Here is a 13,200-nt window from a genome sequence, read left to right as displayed (position 1 = left end):
ATTGTATCATTGAAACTTTTATGTGGAAAAAAACGACATCTGCCGACATATGAAATCTGTATAAAAGTAGGTACATTCCCAATGTTCCACAATCGTTCTCCAGTTGGTTGTACTCGTGCACGTATATTATACAACTAGAAGATACATCAAGATGCGGTATATGTTGGTGGCCGCAACTCTGGTTCTTGTTATTGTTATCATGGTTGTTGATGTGGATGGTAAAAAGGCGGCAGGGAAACGGATAAATTGCAACAAAATTAGACGATTAGAGGCGTGCAACATATGCTGTTCTCGTGAGCTCTTTTTATTATTTTTATTACTAATGCATCCGTTACCACAGCTTCAAGAATTTCACTTTACCCGATTCCAGAATTTAACTTTTTGCGTTAGAGATTTTTAATTGACACATTTGTAGAATTAATTGTGTAAATATTTTTTTAAAAATTAATATTAAAATATTTAATAATTCAATAATTGGCTGCGCATATCCACCTGTTCATTTTGTTTTTAAACTTAACGAACCGACCAATAATTATATTTAATCGTATGAACAGATTTAAGGGGGAGCTGTAGGTGACATATTTTTTTTTCTTTGGCGGGTCGATTTTGATGAAACTTTGTATGTTTGATCAGTAGACAATGTATTAAAACATAAAATCAGTGCCAATTTATATACCTAGTTACCATGGTAAAGAATTTTATTTCTATTATTATTATTGTTATACAATTTATATACACAATTTTTATACTTAGCTACCGATTGTCATGGTGACGAATTTTATTTCTATTATTATATACTTAATTACCGATTGCCATGGTAACGAATTATATTTTTATTGTTTTACGCGCGCTTTATGAAATAAGGTACAGAAATTTGATAAAATAAATAAACTAAAATACAAATAAGATATATATGTAACAATTTAAATTAACGTAAAATCTTTTATAAATTTCATAAATACATAACATATCATTACCGAGGAAAGACCGTTAAGAACAGGTGCGTTTTCAAATACTTGTTAAAATGTTCCAGAGGGGCTTGAAGATAAAAAAAATATACTATTTTCATAGACGCATTTTGCAATAAAATTATAAAATACATAATTTTGTGTAAAAACCATCTATGCCTACAGTTTTTTTTTTATTCAAACAAAAAGACCCAAAACAAATACGGGAATTTTTTAAATCTGTAGAATTAATATAGCCAAAATATGTTGAAATTGTGTTTGTTAACTTCAGCTGGTAACGTATCAAATGATGGTGTGAATGTTGACTAAAGCAAATATCCATTATATAAAATTATATAAAATTATTGATTGCCAACGAAGATAACGCCATTTACTTTTTAAAACCAATATCCCTTTTAAAAAAATAAAATAAATAAACAGTATTACTTTACAGAAAGCGAACAATTAGAATCTACCTTCTACCATTACGGAGAAATAACCAGTTTCTCATAAGTGACCTTAGTCCATAAAAGATGTAATTGTTCATCAAATGGTCAAGAGTTTATGGCTAAGTTCATATTAAAATCATTTCAATTGTAATTTAAGTGCTTATTGACCATTTCAAAGATTAATAACATTGAAATGTAATTAAAGTTGTTAATTGAAATTTTGTTTAAATCAATATCATTTCAATTGTAATTAACAGTTTTTCGAAACTACCAAATTGGTTGACATTCTTTTGAAATGTAATTAAATTGGTTAATTGACATTCTGTTAAGATTAATAACTTTCGAAATGTAATTAAATTGGTTGATTGACATTCTTTTAAAATTACAGTAGGACGCTGAACCCCATTTCATTTCATTTCATTTCTTTTAAAATTAATAACATTTGAAATGTAATTAAATTGGTTAATTGACATTCTTTTAAAATTAATAACATTTGAAATGTATTTAAAGTGGTTAATTGACATTTATTTATTTTTTTAAAAAATAATATCATTTGAAATTTTAATTAATATATTTACTTGACAAGTTTCTGTTACCCGTGAAAGGTTAAAGTGCATTGATGGAATTATTTATTTATTTTTCGATTTCAATAATACAACGTTCATATGATCTCTAGCCGTAGTGGACAGATTTAGGTCGGCCAAACAGATTTTGTCTGCTACGGAAGTTGCGCTAATTTAAGAATTTTGGAACTTATCTTCGGAGGGAAAATACCACAATGGTTTATGTTTATCTAAATTAGTTTATAACTTAAGCTGTTGCCGAGAAACAGAGAGAAGCTTCACTCGAAGTTAACAAGATCGTTTCGGGAATTACACATGGTCCAATTCTATTTCAATAATTCGCTTGCGCGTAGGGGTCTGTAGCAGTGGAAGGGAACCGCAGGATCCAGAGAAAACCAACGATATTTAACGATTGGTTTTATAATAGTAGCATGGTGTATTAAGATTCCTGTGATCATAATTCTGGACAGGGGACAACGTTCGGATGCAACGAAAAACACAGGCGTACACGCAAGAGTTCCTTTGGCAGTTGAAATTCGATTTACGAGGTGATCGTAGCGCCGCTATCCGTTACAAATTCGCTCATAATTAGGATTTCATGAGTGATTTTTGGCCAGAAATCATTTGTATTATGTTTTTGCTGATTTGTAACACTTTAATAAAATAAATCATTGTGATTGTTATTTAAACATACCAGAAATCATTTGTATTATGTTTTTGCTGATTTGTAACACTTTAATAAAATAAATCATTGTGATTGTTATTTAAACATACATCTCCTATTGATCGGGTAGTTATTCCCAATAAAAGTATAGCAATTTTGGTGAATTATATACAAGTAAAAAATCCGATCTTTAATAATTTCCAATAAAAGTATGGCAATTTTGATATATTATAAAGAAATTAAAACATGCAATCTGACTAAAAAAAATTCTGGATTCCCAAGGGCGCACACAAGACAAACATGTGAGGCCATCCCTAAAAGAGAGCCTGTTTCCGCGAGTGAGTCAAGGAGCGCTGTTAGAAATAAATGTCCAGTAGGCTCTGTGAATAAAAGGTAGAGGATAATTCAGGAATTTACTTAAGACTTCGATATTTATGTCAAATAGAGTACTGTATTAATTAAAATGTAGTTTTTAATGTTATAATATTTCTGCTTTCTATAATCTTGTGAATAGATTATGTTGATATAATTACAGTATAAACTATGGATAATCGAATCTTGTGAATAGATTATGTTGATACAATTACAGTATACAAACTATAGATAATCGAATCTCTTAAAAAACAATTGCACACCATTTTAATTAATACAGTTTCCATCTCCTGTTTTTCAGATTATAGTCTATTTTGAATAAATCGAAATAAATTATTTTTATACGCCCACATTCTCGGACGTCCGTTCACATTTGTTGGGGGGGGGGGGGGGGCACTCTACAGGTCACAATTGTTATCCGATTTCGACGAAATTTGAAATATAGGATTTATATCTCAACGATCTCGGTTCCGTTCGATAATGTCATGTAGTGGAGAATAACTTACTGTCTTATCGCCCGATTGCTTTGTTTATCTTGTGTCCTCTCTGGAGGTCGCAATTTCTATCCAGTTATAAAAAAATATTAAAATACGACCGTTACACTCTCATTTACGTCCGAGTTTGAATTTCGTGAAAATTGGTCCAGAACTGACCGACAAAATTATTTACAAAATTAGACCTATTTGAATAAAAAGGTGTTTTAGTATCCCTAACACTATTTATGGCAGTTGGTGAACTCAGCAGTGACCTACACTCATTAGTTCGATGTCCGTAATTATAATATTTCTGGCATTTTTTCATTGGCCTAAGATGACCAACTTCTATTAGATCATGATTATGTGTAAAACTTGGTGTATAATGTTGATTTTAACGGTAACACAAATCGGGCTTGCAAATTGTGTTATAAAATGGCCAAAGCTGTCACTTTTTATAAATTTCGGATTGTCGCAATTAAATTTCATTTTTAAAAGATCATCTAACAATCCCGTAATGAAATATCCTACTAATTGCCGCTGAAGTGGTTTTGAAACAATTTCGGTAGAATTATATGCTTTTTTAGACAAAGAAAGTAAACGTTCAGCATATACTTGAACATTTTCAGAAAGAAATTGTGTAATTTGTTGTAATATAACTAAATATAACTCTTTTCCAAGTTTGACTTACTGTCAGTTAACTCCTGATAGTGTCCACCACTAGGACAAAATGGATACGAACCGCTTGCTTATAAGGAAATTGAGTCTGAACATCACAAAGTCATTGTCATATAAGGAGTTGTTTATATATACCACGTCATTTAGCTGATCCTCGCTGATTGTAGCTTGTCACTGACACGTGGGATTAATTTCGTCTGTAATTCCAACACAGCGAATACATTCTTAGTAGAGTTGAAAACATAATATCTAATATTATCAAAACCAGCTGGAGATCAATGCATCTGAATAATCGTTCGTATTTTATAATATAGTGAATTTGATTAAAGTTATGGAACACATTGTCACAAATGGCTGCTCCTCGTTCGCAAATAGTGTAGACGCATGTTATACCAAGGTTGTGAACCCTTTATGAGCCAAAATGGTTATCCGAATTTGATGACACTTGAACCCCCAGTTCTCGGCTTCTGTCGATCTTCGCGCATATTTATCTTATAACTTCCTGGATTATGGAATCTAATTGCACGGAACATCGTGTTTTTAGCCTCTGTGGCCTCTCTAGAAACCACAATTGTTATCCGATGTTGATATGCATGTCTAGATCCCGAAGATCTTTGTTGCTTTTGATACTGTCGCATATCGTAACATCCTGGATTATGGCCCCTGATTGAACGAAAAATCTTTTTTAGCTTGTTCTCGGACAACCGCTTTTAGACTTATTATTCGCTGCATTTGCCTTGCAAAATTGATAAAATGTTGCATAATATTGCATTGACTAAAAATGCCAATACATGTATTATCCTTACTTTAAAAGTGTTAATATAGTCGTGACTGTAACTGCCAATAATATCCGTACTTTGTTTTAAATCTTGAAAATAAAATGGATTTGTGGCTCGAAATATACATGTTAAACCTGGTGTAATATCTTTATATAAATAACAATTCAATAATACGAGTTGATGTCTTAAATTAGATCTACAGTGTTTGGAAACATCTGTTTTGTAAATTTTACATAGATTAATATTTATGTTTGACAGTTTGCCAATAACACAGCTTTAAGAAATTCGACTTGTTTTGTACACATTTTTGTTTTCGTGTTTGATGTAAGAGCAAATGGTTTGAGGTACAATTTCAATCAAACTTACTGAAATAACTTTTCGGTGCCTTTGTAGTTTGGGCGTAGAATTTAGCGATTACAAACATAACCAAATATGTTTGAACTGATCCGCCATTACTGAAATAACTTTTCGGTACCTGTGTAGTTTGGGCGTAGAAATTAGCGATCAAAAACATAACCAAATATGTTTGAACTAATCCGCCATTACGAGACCGAACATGATATTTCCAGTTAGTGATAACTTGGGGTAACAAGAAGAATAGACTTGATATTTTCAGTCACTTAATGAAGTGTATTTTCTCATTTAGATGACAATTTGTATACACACAAATGTAAATAAATAGAGAAACCCACAATATAATATGTAAATTGATATTTTCGGTCAATCATAACGTGGGATTCTACTGTGTGAATGAAGTGTGATGATATGAAAACAAATTGTTGTTTTTTCAGTTGATGGTAATTGGGGCCCATGGTCTGAGTTTAATTCATGCTCTGTAACATGTGGTGAGGGAACACAGAGCAGATCTAGATCTTGTGATAATCCTCCTCCAGCTTATGATGGAGCTGATTGTAATGGTGATGGTACTGAAACAAGAAGCTGTAACACGATTGAATGTCCTGGTGAGATGTTTTAAAATCCCGTTTCCATACATAAATACACAAAGATGCGACCCGGCATTTAGACACAAACAAATGTAGATCAATTGACAATCGCACACTATAACACATAGTTATTTTTCAGTTGACGGTAATTGGGGAACATGGTCTGAGTTTAGTATGTGTTGTTCTGTAACATGTGGTGTTATTGAACAGAAGAGGAGTAGAGTATGTGACAACCCTCCTCCGGGGCTTGGTGGAGCCGACTGCCCTGGTGATTCTGAGGAAACAAGGTCTTGTGACAGTACTGATTGCTTGGATACTGGTAATGCTGTTTAGAATATTGTATCGCCCGAAATGGGGTAGCTATGATAATAGGTCACGCAACCCCTTTTACAGAGAGAGAGAGAGATAAATGGGGAGAAGATTCGTAAATTGTACAATTTGTTCTGATCCCATTTGTATTATACTTATCTGTATGTATTTGCAAATAAACTATATTATATAAAAAAAACAGGAGGACCCAGAGAAAACCCACGAGGTTGGACCGGCGACCCTACTCCTTGTCACGTGCTAACCATTCGGCCATCCACCCCCACCCCCTTATTCCTTTTAGGGAACATTTATTATAGTATGTGCGGTGGGTTACACTATTGGTTTCTCAGGTTCGTCAAGACACAACTCTTTGTTTCAAGACTTAAAATACACAAGCTCATTTGCGGTTTCCAGCATTACGCACAGATGTTATACTTTGAGGTTTCCAGCACTACGCACAATGTTATACTTTGAGGTTTCCAGCACTACGCATAAATGTTATACTTCGAGTCCCCAGCACTACACGTGTGGTCATACTTTGATCTCTCTCTCTCTCTCTTTCTTTCTCTAAATAACATGTAATTGATGTTGGCGTATATTGTAAATGTTGAAATATCTTTGTAATTACAGCACCAAGTCCTCTATGTGAAGACCAGTCATTTGACGTCATGGGTCTTGTTGACGTTTCTAGCCTTATAACGGATGATGAGATTGCGCAGGAAAGGGATTTAATACAGAAGCTTTATACTGAATTGAGAATTGATGGCAACCTTAGGCGGTTCGGATTCATCGCCCATGGTGGTTTTGCCCCTTCTGATTTAAATCGCCTGATGTTAGGAGTTGACGACACCACAACACAGCAGTCTCGCATCGGTGGTATTTCTAAAATACCCGGCCCACCACGTCTTAATGTGGCAGTAGACGAATTAGTGAGTAATTTGAGAAGGTTCGGAAGAACGGGTATTCGACAAATTGGTATCGTGATAGAAGGTGAATATATGTTTTTTAATCTGATGAAGAACAATTTATGACATATTCTACACTTGGGTTTAACCAATCCCTTGTCGACTTAGGAACAAAGAATTGTTATAAAGAAAATCCTCATTTTATATTCGTAATGTTTATTAGTTACATTGATAATAATCTGACAGAAGTCATTAAATAAGTGTTGTGTCAGTAAGGTATAACAGTGACTATGGAATGATATACACCACTATTGTCAAGGTTTATGTATTCAATAGTGATGGTTGTTACAAGTAGTGACATGTTTTACAGCTAGTTACCCACGTGCTAATTATTGACAACTGAAAAATTGCTAACCAATTTCTATACATATTAAGCATCAGTTTAGAATGATGATCATTTGTATCAGTTAATGACAAAATTGGTCATAACTGAAAGGTCCAGGTTCACAAGTCAATAGTATTAGCTTACCAGTGATAGTCTAACTTATTTTTACTCGTTTTTAATTGAAAATATAGCCATGGATATTATGCGCGAAACAGATGTTTATCCTTTCATAAACACTGACAGGGCTAGATGGCCGAATAGTTAGCACGTGTGTATCATAAGGTCTGTTATTGGGTCAACTGGCGTGGTTTCGATTCCCCGGTTGTACGTGACAAGGAGAAGAGTCGCCTGTCCATCCTCGTGGGTTTTCTCCGATTCCCTCCCACTGCTAAGGCCCCTATGTGCAACCGAATTATGGAAATAAAATTGAACCATGTGTTGGTCCCGCAACGCCTGGTTTGTGTCTAGTGGACGTTACACCTAATTTCTCTTTCACTCTCATAAACACTGGGTACTACGCTTGAAATAGTGTGACGTGGCAGTTGCAAATCTTGTAGTTGCAAATCTTTTAGGCGATAATTAACTTGTCGAATAGGTACGTACAACTGTGCTCAAATTCATTTGTTTGTCTTTGTAGCTTACGAGTCCTCCACAATAAGCCAAGTCGCCAGTTACGCCAACACGGCGACGGTTGAGGATATAGCTTTGTACGCTATTGGTATTGGTACTCGAGTAAGTGAGGAATTTGTACAGGCAATTGCCTCCAATCCATCAGGAGCCATTACCATGACATCCAATCAACTGGAAGAAACAGCTACCCGATTAGAACAGCTGATCTGCTTGTGTGATAAATAAAGGAATGGGATATATTTCGATTGATAAGTTATTAATAGATATGTGGAGTTAATAGTTTCGTGTGTGTGTGTATAGCGCATGTCTCTGTTCACCTGTGGATTACGTCACAGGTCAAAGTCTTCACGAGCCCGGATGAAGTAGACCACTAGGGCGTTAAACCTCCATTTCATTGTATGTGGATGTGGAAAAGAACCGAAGGACAACCATGCCACTTGCCTCAATGAAATGGGGTTTAACGTCCTACTGTTCTGCTCCGACCTGGGCAATGGTGACAGACATACGTCATACAGTGTGCTATGAGGGAAATGGTGCCCTGGCAGCGGCACTATGACCTACTCTTATATCAAATTGCCATATATCAACTGCCAAGGGATCTTTTACATGCACGCCAATGTATACAAGGGACCTCGGTTGTTACGTCCTATCCGAACGACTAGACAGCTGTCCTTGACAGGCCCTTCGTCCTGCACCACTGACAAGAGGAAACCACGTCGGGAAATCCCAATGAACTTTCTCGGCAAATGCAGGGATCGAACACGCGACCTCAGGGCTAGTGAGCCAGCATCTTATTCACCATGGCTCCACTCTCGACTCAATGAAAAAAAAATCATTATTAAAAGCGCGCGCATTAGACTGCTTGCACCAGGCTTGATTTCCAATAGCTCTCCGCACACTCTTTTAAATTACCTCCAACCCACCAGGCACCATTAGCATGATATCCAGTGAACTGGGGGAAACAGCTACCCGACCGGGAGAAACCCGATTAGAGCAATTGATCCCCTGTGATAAGGCAGATGGTGTACACATTGGAATTCAATATAAAAGTGGGTCGTAGCGCAGCTGTCGGGGCAAAATGTCCCTCGTAGCACAGTGTATGGCGAATGCCCGTCTTCATTACTGGATACCACCAGAATTACCTAAAATGGCGTAGATTACATTTGAAATGTTCACTGATAAAAACAAACATTATTTTTTACGTGAAATATATTTGGACTGGGAGAGTACTTAGCGCTGTTTGTGTCATTCTAAAGAGACGCAGCTGACATACTTTGTTTTGATTCAACAAATAAACAAGAGCATCGCCACCGCTGCAATAAACGTCCACGTCCTACTGTTCTGTGTACATGGTATGAGGGAAATTTTGCCCAGACAGCGGCGCTACGGCTTAGTCTTATATCGAATTCCAACAGCCAATGATTATACATTGTCCCATGCCGCCAGGCCATCATCCATGTACCACTGACATGGGGGCCGGAAAATCTGGATGAACTTTCTCGGTCAACGAATGGATCGAACACGGGACCTTCAGGTTAGCAAGCCAACGTCCTGCACACGGATTGATATGGAAAAATCAAAGGAAAAGCGAGTATGTAAGAACTGTTTTATTGACAAATCTACAATTAAAATGTTTTCATGGATTCAGTTAAACAAAGTATTGAACAACAGCTAATTTGTAGAACATCTCCATATATCAATGTTCATATGCAAAAATATAGGAGGATTGCCTCTTCTGGACACTATGTGACTTTTCGACAAGAAGTAAATGAATCGGCAAAAATATTCTCCAGACTCCCTCATGAAAAGAAATATTAAAGATAAAAAAGCAAGGTCAAAATGATTCTTCCAAAAATTCGTTATTCGAAGAAACACAATTAAGATTTTTTTTTAGAATGCTTAAGTTAAATAATCCAGCATATCGTGATATGTTAAGTACTAATAACCAAAATATGGTTTGGATTGTTCGTACTTGGTTTTATTTTATTTATAATCATTTCAATAACTATTACCGGGAATCCTCATATTTAAGCCCTGTCGTTATTAACGAGTTTAAATTTCGAATTGAAGCCCATTTATTTTAGAGTGGTACTGATGATTGTAAGATCTGATTTGTTCAAAGAACTCTGAAGTTTAAAGATTATGAACAGTTTCTTTTTGTATTTCAGAACATTTATATGACGGTGTATTACAATTGTGTTTTAAAAACAATTTTTGTTAATGAATTTGATTTGTTCCATTTAAAATTATAAAAATAACCCAAATGTTGTGCACGGTGGCTAGGTGGGTAAGGCGCTGGCTCGCTAGCCCGGAGGTCGGGTGTTCGATCCCTGCATTGGCCGAGAAAGTTCATCCCGATTTTCCGACGTGATTTCCCCTTGTCAGTGATGCAGGACGGAGGACCTGACAAGGTAGTCCTTCGGATGAGACGAAAAACCCAGGTCCCGTGTAAACATTGGAATGCACGTAAAAGATCCCTTGGCAGTTGGAATTCGATATAAGAGTAAGCGATAGTGCCGCTGCCTGGGCAAAATTTCCCTCTTAGCACACTGTATGGCGTATGCCCGTCTTCATTAGCCCAGTATAGGAGCAGAACAGTGGGACGTTAAACCCCATTTCATTTGTCATTTTTTCTTTACGAATTTAAGCCCTGGGCTTAATTTCAGAAGAAATGTTTCACCGCTAATCATGGTCAAATTCGAAATTGAGCCCAGGGCCCTTATTCACGAAAACTTAAACTAAGATAAAATCGAAATTTTAAGAAATACTGCCATTCGATTGATTCGCTGACCAGTAAAATCAATTTGCATATATCCAATGAAGTTGCAGTATTTCTTAAAATTTCGGTTGTAACTTAGTTTAAGTTTTCGTGAATAAGGGCCCAGGGCTTAAAAATACGAGAATTCCCGGTAACTAGATTAGAGGAATTGTCAGTTAATGGTGAATTACAAGATTTTCAAACAATTGGAACCGATGCAAACTTATTAGTTCCCACTGAAGACAAGGGTCGCGCGATGCAACACACGCATCCTGGAGATAAGGTTGCTGCTTCCTGATGTATCTGTAGACATCAGACAGCAGGTAAAAAACTTTTCGATAATATAACAATAAATTAAACATCTGAAAAAGTACAGGACTAATTATTCCATGGCCAACTAGAGGAAATATTCCCCTGCCAATACCTTTTTTACTCTGGCATTTCCATCACTTTTTCCTTATGGTAAAGCCAAAGGTGATGTTTTCATTAAACGTCTACGTACTTGCTGTGGCATGAGGATGGTTGCTTTCCATGTCATCAGTATTTCAAATGTGTAGTGCACAACATGATCCATAAAAAAATCTAGAATTGAACGTGGTAATTATTTATAACCAATTTACTTTAGACGCTTTAACTTAAAAGAAATTAGAGACACTTCTACTGCAAAAAAAAGGGTTATTACATTGTATTTTGTGGGCATCGCTGCGAGGTAGAACCCACTGCAAGAAAAATACACACATTGTCAGCAAGTAGTTCGATCTAAGAACGAAATCGTATTTTAAAGATGTCATGAAACCCGTGTTTAGTGTTGATACTTTTTGGTACCGACAGGAATCTGTTAAATCGAGGGGAATGGTGCATTGACACGGTTTAAATAATACATCCTGGATTGAAATATTTTTGAAGACGGATGTTTGATCTAATTATGTTAAAGCAGATGTTGAGCGTGCAAGGAAGAACAGATACTAAAAAGATGAAGATATGAAAGTGAAATGGACATCGAATGCCAACTTTGAAGAACCCAATTTTAAAGTTGCAATTGCAAATTTTCAAGTTATATTTTTAAAATGTATTAAAATAAAGCCTTAAAATAGATGGTATCCATAAACAGTTCTACCTTGTTAAAGAATAATCCTATTAATCCTATAATTCGCTATTGCCAGCTGAGAAATTGGCAAAAATATCATTTTTAACTTCAAATTCCAACGTTGAAAAATGGCTGCCCCATGTTGTCAATAGCAAAACAGGGGAGGTAATTGTGTTATTTCCTGTGTCATAGATTTTTAAGGGTGGGAAATAATGCCCATGATCGTATAATAGTGATTTGATAACCTATTGAGTAAAAGACATAGAAATAATTATGTTTTGACTTTCTTAGAAAATTTGAAATTCTCGCTTTAACTTTCAGCATGATGATGGTGGCCCTAATTTTATTTGGAACCAGGCAGCTCACTTTTATCCGAAAGGCAGTAAATTTTTCAACGAACTGAACGAAGAGGATGGGGTAAACAATAAAATTGATTTGCCAACTGTTGACCTGAATTCCTAATATCTGGAGTAACAGCCACGGTGGGTAAGATGCTGGCTCGCTAGCCTGGAGGTGTTCGATCCCTGCATTGGCCGAAAAAGTTCATTCAGATTTTCCGGCGTGGCTTCATCTTGTCAGATGCAAATTATCACTATTTCGTTTTATTGTTTAATTTGAAATGTCCAGTTGCAAATAATTCTTATATTAGTTTTTAGTATTGCGCATTTTGACCCCCACTTTCAGATTTTACATTTCTTCTGTCAGTTTCCTTAAAGCGAGAATTTCATATTTTCTAAGAGAGTCAAAACATAATTATTTCTATGTCTTTTGCTCAATAGGTTATCAGATCACTATTATACGATCATAGGTATCATTCTCCCGCTTATAAATCCTTGACCCCGGAAATAATAACACAATTACCTCCATTGTTTTTGTATTCCCCGCATGGAATAGCTATCTTCAAACGTTTGAATTTGAAGTTGAAAATGATATTTTTGCCAATTTCTCAACTGGCAATAGTGAATTATAGATTATTCTTTAACAAGGTAGGACTGTTTATAGAAACCATCTAATTTTAGGCTTTATTTTAATACATTTTAAAAATATAACTTAAAAATATGAAATTGCAACTTCAAGCTGTTGTTGCTTTAACAATAATAGCGGGTACATTTAACTGAGTTTCTTGTTCATTTGATCTATTGGTTGGCAGATACATTCAGTTGTTAACCATCTTTGTTTCAAAGAGGAACTTTAGCAAAGTCGATTGTAAGTTTAGTATTTGGTGATTGATTTCTCTGGAGTTTTGGTAAAGAATTG

The 13,200-nt window shown here is 35.5% G+C and overlaps 1 protein-coding gene across 2 annotated transcripts in view; it reads left to right on the top strand.

The window, feature by feature from the left end:
• LOC126823244 (coadhesin) overlaps positions 1-8,337 on the top strand; it is a 66,683-nt gene extending 58,346 nt beyond the window's left edge. Inside the window, exons 1-5 of one of the 2 annotated variants that reach the window (XM_050551950.2) lie at positions 90-293; positions 5,717-5,887; positions 6,009-6,188; positions 6,809-7,168; positions 8,106-8,337. In XM_050551950.2, the coding sequence (XP_050407907.1) occupies positions 152-293; positions 5,717-5,887; positions 6,009-6,188; positions 6,809-7,168; positions 8,106-8,323 (1,071 nt within the window). In that variant the 5' untranslated portion in view covers positions 90-151 and the 3' untranslated portion in view covers positions 8,324-8,337. Of the gene's footprint in view, positions 1-89; positions 294-5,716; positions 5,888-6,008; positions 6,189-6,808; positions 7,169-8,105 lie in introns of those variants that run through there. The other variant, XM_050551952.1, reaches the window with a different exon arrangement.
• Positions 8,338-13,200: the final 4,863 nt, after the last annotated feature.

The sequence above is a fragment of the Patella vulgata genome, chromosome 6 (assembly GCF_932274485.2).
Source record: "Patella vulgata chromosome 6, xgPatVulg1.2, whole genome shotgun sequence".
NCBI classification, from domain to species: Eukaryota; Metazoa; Mollusca; class Gastropoda; family Patellidae; genus Patella; species Patella vulgata.
Note: the sequence above shows the minus strand (reverse complement) of the source record. Positions and strands in the feature narration are given on the sequence as shown.